The sequence below is a fragment of the Gopherus evgoodei genome, chromosome 17, assembly GCF_007399415.2.
Source record: "Gopherus evgoodei ecotype Sinaloan lineage chromosome 17, rGopEvg1_v1.p, whole genome shotgun sequence".
NCBI classification, from domain to species: Eukaryota; Metazoa; Chordata; order Testudines; family Testudinidae; genus Gopherus; species Gopherus evgoodei.
The window spans coordinates 12,454,868-12,468,316 of NC_044338.1; the positions used below are offsets into that span (position 1 = coordinate 12,454,868).

At 48.5% G+C, this 13,449-nt stretch overlaps 1 protein-coding gene across 1 annotated transcript in view; it reads right to left on the reverse strand.

The window, feature by feature from the left end:
• LRRC75A (leucine rich repeat containing 75A) overlaps positions 1 to 13,449 on the reverse strand; it is a 167,861-nt gene that overhangs the window by 61,503 nt on the left and 92,909 nt on the right. Inside the window, exon 3 of the mRNA XM_030536450.1 lies at positions 12,544 to 12,656. Within this exon, the coding sequence (XP_030392310.1) occupies positions 12,544 to 12,656 (113 nt within the window). The remainder of the gene's footprint in view (positions 1 to 12,543; positions 12,657 to 13,449) is intronic.

Genomic DNA, 13,449 nt, shown 5'->3' on the forward strand with positions numbered 1-13,449 from the left:
TTAAGTCACGTGCTTCAGGATTTTGAGATGGAAGGGGCTACCAGAATGCCATGTGCCATTCAATGAATCTACTGCAGCGGTGTTTGAAAGGGAGGCAAATGGGCTTTGTATATCTCCCAGGCTACAGAAAGGTTCCCAACCCAGAGAACCTCCTTCCATGACTTCAGTCTGCACTAGCAAGCCAGAGGGATGCCACGGCCTCAGGTGACATATGGAGGCCCCTTCATGTCAGCACCCGAGATGGAAACAGGTCTGTGTTAAAGAAAAGGATCTTTTCACAGAAGTACTGACCACTCCCGAAAAAACAGGCCTTGAATCCTTTTCAGGATTGTACCTCACAATAGTCCCAATCCAGCTCCCACTGAATTAGTGGCAAAACTTAAGTGGAGGCAGGACTGGGCCACGACGGAATAGGATTGGCTAATTTTAAGATAATCAGTCCAGGCATGTGTAACTCACCCATTACTGCAGTATTCTGGATGCATCTTAATCCTCTAGCTAGGCCAGTGTTTTAATTACAGTGAGAGATTAGACTAACACTCAGAGAGAGCTGATTTTAGCACGTTTCCAGCTCCTTCCCCTACAACGGACTCCCCGCTGTTCTGGATTGCAGGGATCAGTTACACTCCTGCTGGCCTTCCCTATGCATCTAACCAGCTGTAGTGTAAACAAAATCACAGTCACAGCAGACAGGCACAGTCACGGGCCCAGATAAATTATACCATTTGATGACGCCAGGCTGCCAACCACAATGGACGTGTTACCCAGGCAGTTATGAGTCAGAGCATTACCAGGCCCAGCCCTGACAGGCAGGATATACTAACGCACCATTATCATAAAGATACAGCATTCTAATTAAGGAAGTACTTAACTGTTACATTAGCTACAGCCCATTAGCACCCCACAAAGGCATCCGCCGCCTGCACGGTTCCCATAATTAGTGGGCAAACAGAAAAAACCCAAAATATTCATTAACGGTCATGAATCGTCATGTAGGAAACAAAAAGCAAGCTTCCTCCTACCCCTACCCCTCTGATTAAAAGCAGGGATCTTCTAGGTCCGCAGCTCCCAGCATCTGCAAATCAGATAGTAGCAGCACAGGTGATGTTTGGCTTTGTATTTACACCTTTCAAATTCGGACTTCATTTGCCAGCTATTATACAGAATTCATCCCCAGAGAGGGAGAGAGAGAGGACGAATGAACACTAGACAGGCTGCAGCCTGAAAATTTTACAAGACTAATATGGTGAGGGGAGAGGGAAAGAAAAAGGAAAATCCATCATCTCTTAGGCAGCAGAAGTAGTTTTATTGTCTCCAGACAGTGACTACACCACTCAGAAATGGCAGAGTGAGGCAGGAACAGCTTCACGCCAGCAAGTTCGTCCTAATGAGTTAAGTTAACACATGGATCTCATCCTAGGAGATGACGTATTTCACTTGGCAGACCTTTAAGGAAGGCTATTTTTCACACCTTTTTTTTTTTTTGCTTGCAGCATGCATGCCCACGCAGGGCTCTCAGAGGGAGGTCTTACTTTATGGCACCACAAGGACAGGTGCAGACGGTACATGACATCCACGGAGCAGATAAAACTCTATTTATAAACCTCCCATTTTGGTGCCGTTGCTTTAACGACAGCTAACCTGAAGAATTCATCCGTTTCACAGTATACAATGCTGCCCACCTACTACTGGCCTGTTTCTGATCTCACGTCAGTGCAAGTCGGGAGTAACTCAACTGTAATCGATTAATAAGGATGGCGTAAAGCAGGTGTCAGAGGAGAATCAGGCCTATGTCTCTTATAACTCAGAGATCACCGTGACAGTCCACTTTGGAAAAATCTACAAAGCTACTCATGCAGATGGATAAAATGCAGCCTATGAAGCAATGGGAAGATGGAAAAGAGACCCACAAGAAATAGCTAATATAAGCAACATATGCATATGGGTTCTAATTTTCATGTTTATGTTTCTCAAGCTTCAGGGTTTTATTTTTAAATGAGTCAAAAGCCATTTACCGGTCCCAGATAATGAGCGATCCAGCCTTCTCGGGAGATTTCAGTCCCTAGATGGTGTCGATATGGTGACAATACCTGATTTCATGGTTATTTTGGCTTCGTAATTGACACGCACACCCCAAAGTCCAACACGGCTATTAAAAAAATAAAAAGCTACAAATACTAAGACACTTGGTTTCCAGCAGAACCCAAATGCACAGCTCTGTGATCAACCCTTTCCACAGGGATTGGTGTTGCCTCAGTTAATGGCTGATGTCTGAATATACCCTCTCTTGGGAACGAATCCACTGCCCAAAGGGTACCCTGGAGCGGCTCCTCTGTCGAACAGCTGCCATACAAGGGGCAGGTAAACCAACCATGGGGTTAGAGAGAGAGATCCAACTGCAGCCCAAAACACTGCATGGCCTGCAGGGAGCCAAATGTCAGGCTCATCCCACAGCGGGGGAAGTGATGGATAAATGGATTTAACAGCCATGGGGGCAATACCTTCCAGAATCAAGTCAGGACATGCTCCAGTTTGCAGCTCCACCTTCGCTGGAGTGCCGCTGAGGAAGAACTTGCAGGTCAGTGGTGTCATGTTGCCTGCAGTTTCTCTGTTACAGATCATCTGGCCTCAATGGCTCAGGAAATATAGTAATACTGGGACCCCCAATATCTGGGCATTGCCCCCGGGCTTTAATTTCCTGATCCCCTTTCTCTGCCAGAGGCATTTGAGATCTCATTCCCCTCCTTTTCCTAGATATTCAAGCAGGACATGGAAAAGGGGCATTTTCTAGTGGTGAGATCAGGTGAACGGATTCCGAGACCCCTGAGTTCTATTCTGAGCTCTGACCCTGACATGCTGTGACACCTTGGAAAAGTCACCTTCTCTGTGCCTCAGTTTCCCCCATCTGGAATATCTGTATAGCACCTACCTGCCTGAGAGGGTGTCATACTGAGGGCTGGTCTACACTACAGGGGAAAATCGATCTTAGATACGCAACTTCAGCTACGTGAATAACGTAGCTGAAGTCGAAGTATCTAAGATCGAATTACTCACCGTCCTCATGGCGCGGGATCGATGTCCTCAGCTCCCCTTGTCGATTCCACAACTCCGTTCGGGTTGGTGGAGTTACGGAATGGATATAAGCGCGTTCGGGGATCGATATATCGATCCCTGAGCAATCGATTGCTACCCACCGATACGGCGGGTAGTGAAGACGTACCCTAATTCGTGAAAAGCGTTTTATGTCTTCTTCACCATTAGGGAGGCCATGTTGCCTAGTGGACAGAGCACTGGACTAGTCTGCAGAGACATGGACCCTCCTCCTGGCTCTGCCCCTGACTGGCTGGGTGATTTTGGGCAAGTCACATCATTTTAGTTCCCACATTGGCAAAACAGACTAATGATACTGACCTCCTTTGCATAGTGCTGTGGGATTTATGGATATGAGCTCTATGTAAGAGGGAGGTGTTACTGTTAATAATGACCTGCACTGTCAGCAATGGTTTATACCGCACACGGTCAGTTTTGAACACTGTTGGGCAACAAACTGTCCCCGCTCCCTCCACTCGCCGTGGGTAGTAAGATGCTTCCCATCCCTGGGTTTCCCTCCACATCCCAGTTACGTTGGGTGGCCCGTTCCCACTACCACAGATGACAACGTGGAAAACAGTCCTCTGAATAGCTCCTCTGGGAAAGAGACATCCCAACAGCTGAGAGAGAGAAAACTGAAAATCATACACTCATTCCAAGGGATGCTTGCTCGTGGCAGGAACAAATGGATCCTTTCATTGCTCCATTTGTGCACCAGATACACTGAATCAGTCGACTCTGGGGACTACAATCCTTTACTTTCATACTGCCGTCAGAACAGGCTGTTTGTTCGCTAATTGCTGTGACAGAGCAAGGGTGCATTTTTGTAAATAACGGCGACGTTACTGACTTGCTATTGGAACACAAGGAGAACACGCACCGCACAACAAAGCACTCTCCCACGCCTTTTCCTTCAACAAACAATGGTCCCTGTGGTTCTGCCTGCACTATGAGTGAATCAATCACAGGTTTATCTTGGAAAACACGGACAGGACTCTTTACTCTTTGATGGAGAGCCAGGGCAGCTGAAGCAGGCTATACAGTAACCCCTCCGATTGTACAATGCAGAACTCGGAACAACAGGCAATCCCACCCTGCGTCGCGATACTAACCTAGAACAGTGCTAGCAACATTTGTGTTTAAGCCAAAGACAGACCCAACACCATACTACTGTATTATGATCTGGATCTCTGCCACACCAAAGACCGGGGGTTACTGGGTTTCCAGGGCTGATTCTGCCCATGGGTGATAAGGGAGTGATTGAAATTTGGAGATGGATTCCAAACCTGAATCCCCTAAAGTTTGGGTCATCTAGTTTAAACATTGCTGGTAAAGCCATTTCAATGGCAGCATGACCAGGGCATTAAGGAGATTAAGATTTCATAAATAAAAATAAATAATTTCCTGAGGAGGGCCTTTCTTAATTGGCAAGCCCATTAATAATGGAGGATGCAACTTGTCCCCAAAGGAACCTTGTATCACCACACATAGGACATTGCAAAAAGGACTGAGGAGCAGAGAAAAACATGTCAGTGGCGTTGCTGAGAAAGAGAGAGGGGAGTTTTACAAAGCCCAGAATCACACAATTATTGGCCATGTTGGGCTCTGCAAATGAAAACCAGAAGGTGAGAAGAAAAGCAGCAGAACAGGATGCAGTGTGAAAAGCACAAAGAACAGGAAAACAAACTAGCTATTCCTACAGGCCCGTGTGTTTTATTTATGGTTCAACTTCATCTCAGCATACAGAGTCTATCCAGAGCTCCCCTCCAACTCCATGAGAGACCAAAAGGACTTCTGCTCATTACTCCACTATGACAAAGTTCATTAACCTGCAAAACGATTTATGCAAATACAGATTCTCAAGACCCATTTCTGTGTCGTTTGAAGCCAACTGCTAATTAAGTTGAAGTGCAGCAAAGTGAAGAATTGTAGGATTGTGGATGGCGGCAGCCAGGAAATAGAGTCCATAAATTCAGTGTCAGAGAGTTATTGGGACCAGCTAGTCTGAGTAGCGAGGAGGAGAGGAAAACTGCCCCTCGGTGCTTTATTGTTTTAATAATGAAAGGCTCTATAGGAGCGCACAGTCCCTAACCATCTCAGAGCACATTACGGTACACACAGGTATATTAAATAATTAAGCATCTGGGAGCCCATAAGTAGTAAGTCAATGTATGCAGAAGCGTAGGGATCACTTCAACCAGCTCTGCAACACTGCAGCCGTTTAACAGCACACTCCAGCTCAGGCTGGAGAGAAAAGAGAATCATTCGACCCAATCAAAAGCACAGGGGGAATCTACCTGAGTTGCAGGACAGATGGCCTCATGCCACCATTCTAATGCGAAGGGCCAAGTATTCTTTAATTACTACAGCCAGGATAGCCCTCGTTTGTCAGGTTTTAGCTGTGTGATAGGGTGTACAGGATGCAGCCCTCATCCCAGTACTGCCTCAAGTACGTGGCCATAACTGGACTTACATTGTGGATGAATCTCAGCTCTTTGCAATTATGATTTTCAAAAACCTCAACTATTTCTCAATTCTTCCAAAGGAGAAAGTAGTCTTACAACAGGGCTCCGAGCTAAAGCCACTTAGGTCTCGGGGCGGGAACACACACGCAGAGAGAGAACCGATAATTAGGGAGAGAATGGCACAAAACAGACTTTTTAAAATCTGTTTTACAGAGTTTCTTAAGACTCTTCAGCCCTGAAGAGCTCCCCACTGCCATAGCAGTACAGTTTTAATTACATCCTAATAGGATGGCAAGGGGTGGTCATTTCCTCCTCTAATTAGAAAAAAATTAGGATAAACCAACAACCGTGCTCCCCATTTACCACGCTGCACCATGTGCTGAGAACACCCAGTGTGATGTGACCTACAGTAAACAACTCAATCGGGTGCTCCTGCCCTGCTCTTTTATTAAAATCAGCAGAGCAGATCTCCGAGCACGAGGTGGGCAGATCTGCCACAGTTTTGCTTATCTAATAGCTAATACAAATCAGTCCAATGTTTTAATTACACACTGTGCTTAAAAATCCTAGAACAACAGTCGTGTGAAACTGCAGGTATTCTACTTCCCAGTCTGAGCCATTGCTAAAGCATTTGTCGCTGGACTACCTAGCGACAATGTTAGTGGTTAGGGAAGAAGGACAAATCTCAGGATAGACATGGGTTCTAATGCTGATTCTCTGCCACTGATGTGCTGTCTGGCTGTGGGTAAATCACTTAATCGCTCTGTGCTTCTTCCCCTCCCACCCTTTGTCCGTCTTGTGTATTTCAATCAGAAGCTCTTACTATGTGTTTGTGCTGCACCTGTTACAATAGGGACATGATCACAAGGGGGGCCCCAGGTTAATATCATATAACGCTGATTATAACTCTGACTCCTGTAGCTACTGTCACCTTCCCTTTCTTTACAAAATAAAAAGAAAGACACACAAAACATAACCCCAAGACAAAGAACGTAACATTGCCAATCAACACCACACACCCCAGGCAAACAGCTAGGATGGAGGCCGAGGCAAACATCTGTTGCATGCAGGATTATTTAGCTTTTTATTGGACCTGTTTTTTGCCATCACTGCAAAGCACCCTACAGCTCAGCAGTCGTTGACGCCCTCAGCAGGGCTAGAACTCAGATCACCCTGCTGCAGAAGAGCAGAACTCAGAATTTGTTAGCTGCTGAAGAAGAGCTTGGTGTGGTTCGAAAACTGGTCTCTTTCACCAACCAACAACAGACATTACCTCACCCACCCTCTCTAAAATCTTGAGACCAACACAGCTACAACCACAACACAAACAGCCAGTAACAAGGACACAGTGTCATTAGTCAGTCGTTAGCAGTGATTAGCAATCAGACAAGGGGACAGTGCTCCACAGGGGTGTGGTGTTTGGCAAGGCCTATGCTACAGAATTAGTAATACCAAGAGATTCCATGGCTGAATCCTGTACCACTCAACCTCTGCTACTTGGCGTATGCATGAAAGCAATGCTCTGCGTGCCGTGCAAGGGAGAGCTGTGCCATTTATGTCAGCACCCATCGGTATCACAAAAATATGGGACTTGCCGTACCAGAGGCGGCCAGTGTCCCTGCTAGGCCAGGGACCTGAGAGAGGAAGGCGCTCTCAGAGCTACGGAGCTAGCTGCACCTCTGTCCCCTTCCTAGTCTCTCTGCATGTGCACCACCTGCCTCAGGCCTTTGCCTCTCCTGGGCAGAACTCCACAGTTCTCCCCCTCTCAGAGCGGGTCCTGGGCTAGCGCACTCTGGGTATCAACTGTGCTGACCCTGCTGATCTGACTGAGTTCATTTCTCCCCTGTAGGAGTCTGTGACCAGCGGTATCCAGTGACAGAATGGCTGTCTTAAAACCAAGGGAGTGCTTGTTTTCACAGGGGCAACAAAACATTCAGAGAGGATTTTTCAAACCACAAATAGTCAGCACACATGGATATCTTCCTACACAGGGGATGGTAAGCCTGTAGGAAGTCTGGTCCCTCCAAACAACTCCTCTCCTCTTGAGAGAGTCCTTTTAAACCAGCCAGAGTTCACCTGCGCTTCCCCGAACTTCATCCTGCTCATCAGAATCAATTCTGTACGTTGGCGGGAGCTAAGAGGCTGAATCTTCAAAGCTCCTCATTGGGGTATCATCTCTCAATGACCCTTAGGAGCTTCCTGAGAAGTGGCTTATCTTGAGCCACTGTTCCCCTTCCTGCTTGTTTTTCCTGACAACCTCGCTATTAAACTAAATCACTAAATTAATAGACAGTATCCACAAATTGTTACCGAGCCGCTCCACTCTAATACAGGCACAAGAAACCCCATCATGCAATAATCAGTGACTGCCAGGAGATACCCCACCAGCTGGGATCCTCTAACTACAGTCAATTACATGATGGATAGAGAGATGTCATGGCATGGCAGATGTCCCTGGGAATCTCTCATACTGGGTTGCTTAATGGCCATTTCCAGCGCGGAGGAGGATGACTTATTGCTTTTCTGCAAGCAGGAGAAAGAGGAGATGAATAGAAGAAGTAGCTTCCCTCCTCCACATGAGGGAGCGAAAGGGAAAAGCAGAGAACCCAATTCCCTTGCTAACAAACCCATCTGGCACTCAGAATCACAATATCAGGGTTGGAAGGGACCTCAGGAGGTCATCTAGTCCAATCCTCAGACAGTTTTTTGCCCCAGATCCCTAAATTGCCCCCTCAAGGATTGAACTCACAACCCTGGGTTTAGCAGGCCAATGCACAAACCAAGGCTGTCTGGGACTACCTGCTCCATTTGAGGAACCAGGGCCTGGCAATCCCTTGAAGTGCATCTAGCGGCCATTTCCACTTTTCACCTGCTGATCTAAGGACAGATGATGTTTTTCCTACGACATGACAGTCAGATTCTTGAGGGCTCAGGACTCTTCCTGCAGGTACAGACTCCTGTCCTGCAGTGGTATCTTAACTAGGTCCTCTCTAGGCTCACCAGCCCATCCTTTGAGCCACTGTGTTCCTGCTCCCTTTCCCACCTGTCATGAAAGGTCACATTCCTGGTGGCAGTGACGTCAGGAAGACAGATCTCTGAAATTAAAGTCGACCTCAGAACCTCCATACATGGTCTTCTACAAAGATAAGGTTCAGTTGTGGCCCCACCCGGCCTTCCTGCCAAAGGTGATCTCCACCTTCCATATGACCAGGACATCTTCCTCCTGATGTCCTGTCCCAAACCACGCAAGACCAGTGAGGAGAGGCATCTTCATGCCCTCCACGTCTGGAGAGCCTTGGCTTTCTACTTAGAACGTATCAATCCTTTCCGAATATCGACTCAAATCTTCATTGCTACAGTGGATCGGATGAAAGTTACCCGGTGTCCTTGCAGAGGATTTCCAATTGGATCACCTCGTGCATAAGGACCTGTTACAACCTGGCACGGGTTCTGCTGCCACCGATTGTCAGAGCCCATTTGTCGGGAGCACAGGCATCTTCAGTGGCCTTCTTGATGCACATCCCTACCCAGGACGTCTTTAGAGTTGCAACATGGTCCTCTGTTCACATGTTTACCACTCATCATGCCATCATTCAGCAGGCCAGAGATGACACTGGGTTCGGCAGAGCTGTGTTGCAATCTACATGTCCACGAACTCCTACCCACCTCCAGGGGTACTGCAGTGGAGTCTCCTAATATGGAATAGACATGAGCAAGCACTCGAAGACAGGGCTGCCAGAGGTGGGGGCAAGTGGGGCAATTTGCCCCAGGCCCCCATGAGAGTTTTTCGGGGCCCCTGGAGGGGGATCCTTCACTTGCTCCGGGGGCCCCGGAAAACTCTGGCGGGGCCCGGGCCCCCAGAGCTTCTTCAGCTCCAGGTCTCCCCCGTCACCGAATTACCACTGAAGCGGGACCCGCTGCCAAAGTGCCAGGTCTTCGGCGGCGGGGGGCCCCCCACCGTGGGTCTGTGGGGCACTTCAGCAGCAGGTCCCAGAGCGGAAGAACCGCCCGCTGTCGAATTACCGCTGAAACGGGGGCCCCCCGCTGCCAAAGACCCTAGGCCCCCTGAATCCTCTGGGCAGCCCTGCTCGAAGAGTTACCTTTTCCGTAACTGGTGTTCTTTTCGTGATGTGTTGCGTATGTCCATTCCACAATCCACCCTCCTTCCCCACTGCTGGAGTTTCTGGTGAGAAGGAACTGGGGGGGAGGGCGGGACACCTCTTGTGCTGCGCCATGTGGTCACTGCTCTGGAGGGTGCCAGAGCCAGTCCTGTGTGGGTGCTGCTGAGGGAGAGACTTCCGGCACAGTGCATGCGGCGAGCACACGCACCTAATATGGAATGGAGATGAACAGCACACCTTGAAGAACAGAAGTTACGGTATAGATAACTGTCTTGGCAGCATAAATCCAGGCACCTATGTTTCAATCTTAGCCTTTGTTTTCAGCCCGGGGCTGGAAGGCACTTTAGTAGACTACAGAAACAGACAGAATTGGGACACTAAGACACTGGTGTTTCAAGCACAGCTTTGTTATTGACTTGTGTAGCTGAGATCAGATTGCTGAACCCCTGCCTCAACTCACCCATCTATTAAATATAAATCCCTGCCTACTTTTCGGGCGTGGGGCAAGGACTGGTTTGCACTCAATACACGATGGGCTGGTGCCCTCCCTTCCCCCACTGATGCCTGGAGGCTTATATTAATAATTCGGCATGTGAAAAAGGGCTTCTAAACAAGCTCAAATGTTTCCAAAGTGTAGCGCCATCCTCAGGAATTAAATTAGTTTCCATTAGAAGCTGAACCTTTTCCTGGTGGGTGGCTGCAGCAAGGCAACAGCTAACTTACCAGGGTTCTTCCCTACCTAGAAAAATGGGAGCATAAAATCAGAGTAAAACACATTTACCTTCATCCTAATGCTCGGCACCATTCTCCATTGTCAATAGAATGGAATGGCTCTTGTAGCTAGAGGCTCCATTCAGGGCAACTGCTCCAGTGCCTAAATCTATTCAGCACACGTCCCAGCAGGGGCACCAAAGGAGCAGCAACAACGGTGGGATTTCAGGGAACAGCCAGCCAACCGCAGCACTCCCTGAGCAATGCCCCCACCTACCTGCACACTCAAGCTAGAGCTGCCACGGGGTGGCTCCAGCGGAAGAGCTGCTAACGCAGATCTTACTGCTGAGCTGACAGGCAGGGCTTTTAATTGTGCCAGGAGATGGCAATAACTGAACCTACACCCTTGGAAAAGAAAGAAACAAGCCACCGATGGCCTGGAGACAGCATGCACTTGACGCTGACCTTACCGGAGACGCCGCATCAGCCATGCCAGGCAGACAGCTGACCTTTTGGATTTCTGCCAATGCTGCCTTAGCCATGTGCTTCTAGGCTGCAGAGTTCTGGGACACGCACAGAGCAGGGACGCTGGGTTTTTTGAGGAGCTTGGGGGGGAGAGGTTAAGATGATTCATTTCAATTAGATGTTTTCCTCCCTTTCCCCTGGGCTGTTTTTAATCCCACAATTCCCTTTATGCAGATCATCACAAAGCCAAGATGTCTCACAACAACACAGCTGCTGCGCTTGTATGTGAACTGCCAGAGCAGAAATTCTAACCCGGACAAACTGGTGCTGTCTCTGATCATCCCATTACACCATAGACTCTGATGGGGAATACAACAGTTGTCAGCTAAGGATTTATCCAGCTGTGGAAGTTTCATGCAGCCTTCCCTGACAGCGAATACAAAACGGACAAGGGGGAAGGGCTAGAGATTTAGAAAGGGAGAGGGTTGCCCCCTCATAGGCAAACACTGATTTAATAAGAGGGAGATTCATCGAGAGTTAAGCACCCAATTCCCATTGGACTTTCACTAGGAGTGGGGTACTTAAGTCCCTTTGTAGCTTTTGAAAATCCCATTCTAAAGCCTTTCTTGCTAAATCCCCAGTGCAGTTGATTAATCCAGATACGTTAGACCAACTGGCCTGGCAGATTTAAGCCCCAGGAGCTCTGTCTAGCGTTGCAAAGATGAATGCACATATCAGCATCATAGCAATTAAGCCTGTATCCCCCCAAGTCCCTGCATAATGTGAACCAGGGCAGAAAAGCAGATACATTGCAGCAGAAACAGTGAATTCTCCAAGGACAGTTAAGAGCGGGTGTCATCCCAGCAGCAAGCAAAGCCCAGCCAAAGAGACAGTGACGGCAGAGGGGGGTAAATGCTAGGGAAACTCTGCCGCATGGACTGGGTGCAAATCTCAAGCCTCCTGTGCACCTGCCCCCTTGTTCACCAATGCATTGGGTAAGAGGAGTGCAGAGGTCTGTGACTAGGTGTGCTGGAGGAGACCTGGGGTAAGCATAATCCTCATCATGCTAATAAGGCCCTTATTTCTATACTCCCCACGTGAGTCTCACTCCTATTACTGGCAAGAGCAACCTAGTGGCCAGCACACTCCTCAGCGTAGGGTCGGGTTCCCGTGAGCTCACCTGTTCCTCTCTTTGTACCCAGTATTTACAGGTGCAACACTCCACACCTGTGCCGTGCAGAATCAAGCCCCTAGGCCATAACCAAAGGGAACTGTCGTCATTTACAAGGGAGATAGTTGGACAGCGTCCTGCAGAGCCCACTGACTGTCCGTACTAAAGCAGTGCATTTCCCAGGAGTCAAATCTACCCAGGAGCATAGGAGGCTTCTCACCTGTGCCTAAAGGGACGGGGTGAGTCAATGCACAGATACAGTGGCACAGACAGATTAGTGTTGCCGGGAACACAGGAAATGCAGCTGAGACGATGAATAAATTTGATTCCGGGGAAACAATCTCTGCTCCCCAATGGCTTACTTACAGCTACCAACCCACAAACGCCAATCACCGCGGCAGAAGCAATCTCCTTCCATTCCGACCTTAAAGTGACACCAATGCGTCTAGAAGCATCCAGCCGGGGGGGCGGGAGGAAATGTCAATCAATCAATCTGCACGGCTTTCAGAAGCTGACTCACCAGGACTGCGGCTTCCTTTTCATGATCCCTTGGCGTCTCCACTGCGAGTGAGGGCTGAGGTGGTAGGTCAGCTGCCTGCAGACCTTCTCCATGGCTCCAAACGAGTCTCCCTCCTGCATAGGCAAAGGGAAGGATGCCAGATAGGTTATTTGTAGCAATGCCGCTTCATGGGATCATTAATAAGAGAAGAGCCAAGTCCCTTTGCAATACAGTGCAGCTGCTTTGCCCCAGAAGTGGCTCACACGCTGGGTCCCACGTCAAGACAGCGAGCCCCATGGGACTATTCTGAAAAATCAAAATCAACCACAGGAAAACAATGACTATCAATCATTAAAATACCACATGGACAGCATGCATAACCAAGTCACCGCCCTGTTCTGCACACAACAGTGCTGCTGAGGCTCTCGGTTACCCAAGGGAGCACTGCTCAGTTCATCACAAGACCCTCAAACACTGACTCACTCCAAAAGGCCTCCGTACGCCATGTTACAGGAGAGGTGATGTGAGCTAGTTCGGAACATCTGCTCCCCGTGTGCCTTATCTACTCTGTCTGACTGGCAGCCTGCTGGGGCAAGGCTTGTGTCGCATGACGTTCTGAACATGTTATCAGTTCTCGACAAACCACCAGCCCTCCCATTTCCTTCTCCAATAGTCATTGATACCGCTGGCAACCGAGTTCTCAATCAGGATTCCAGTGGACAACCCATCCTTGCGGGTTCAGAGTTAGGAAAGATGGCATTCTGAAGCCAGGGAGAATTGGGGGCCCCCAAACATCATAATGTATTGCCCAATCAGATTAAACAGCCATGTGAAAGATAGGACAACTAAATCCAGCGCTGCTGTTCTAGGAGCGACACGTTTCTGAGCAATTATCACCCACATCCCTCTGCTTCATTCTCCAGCATC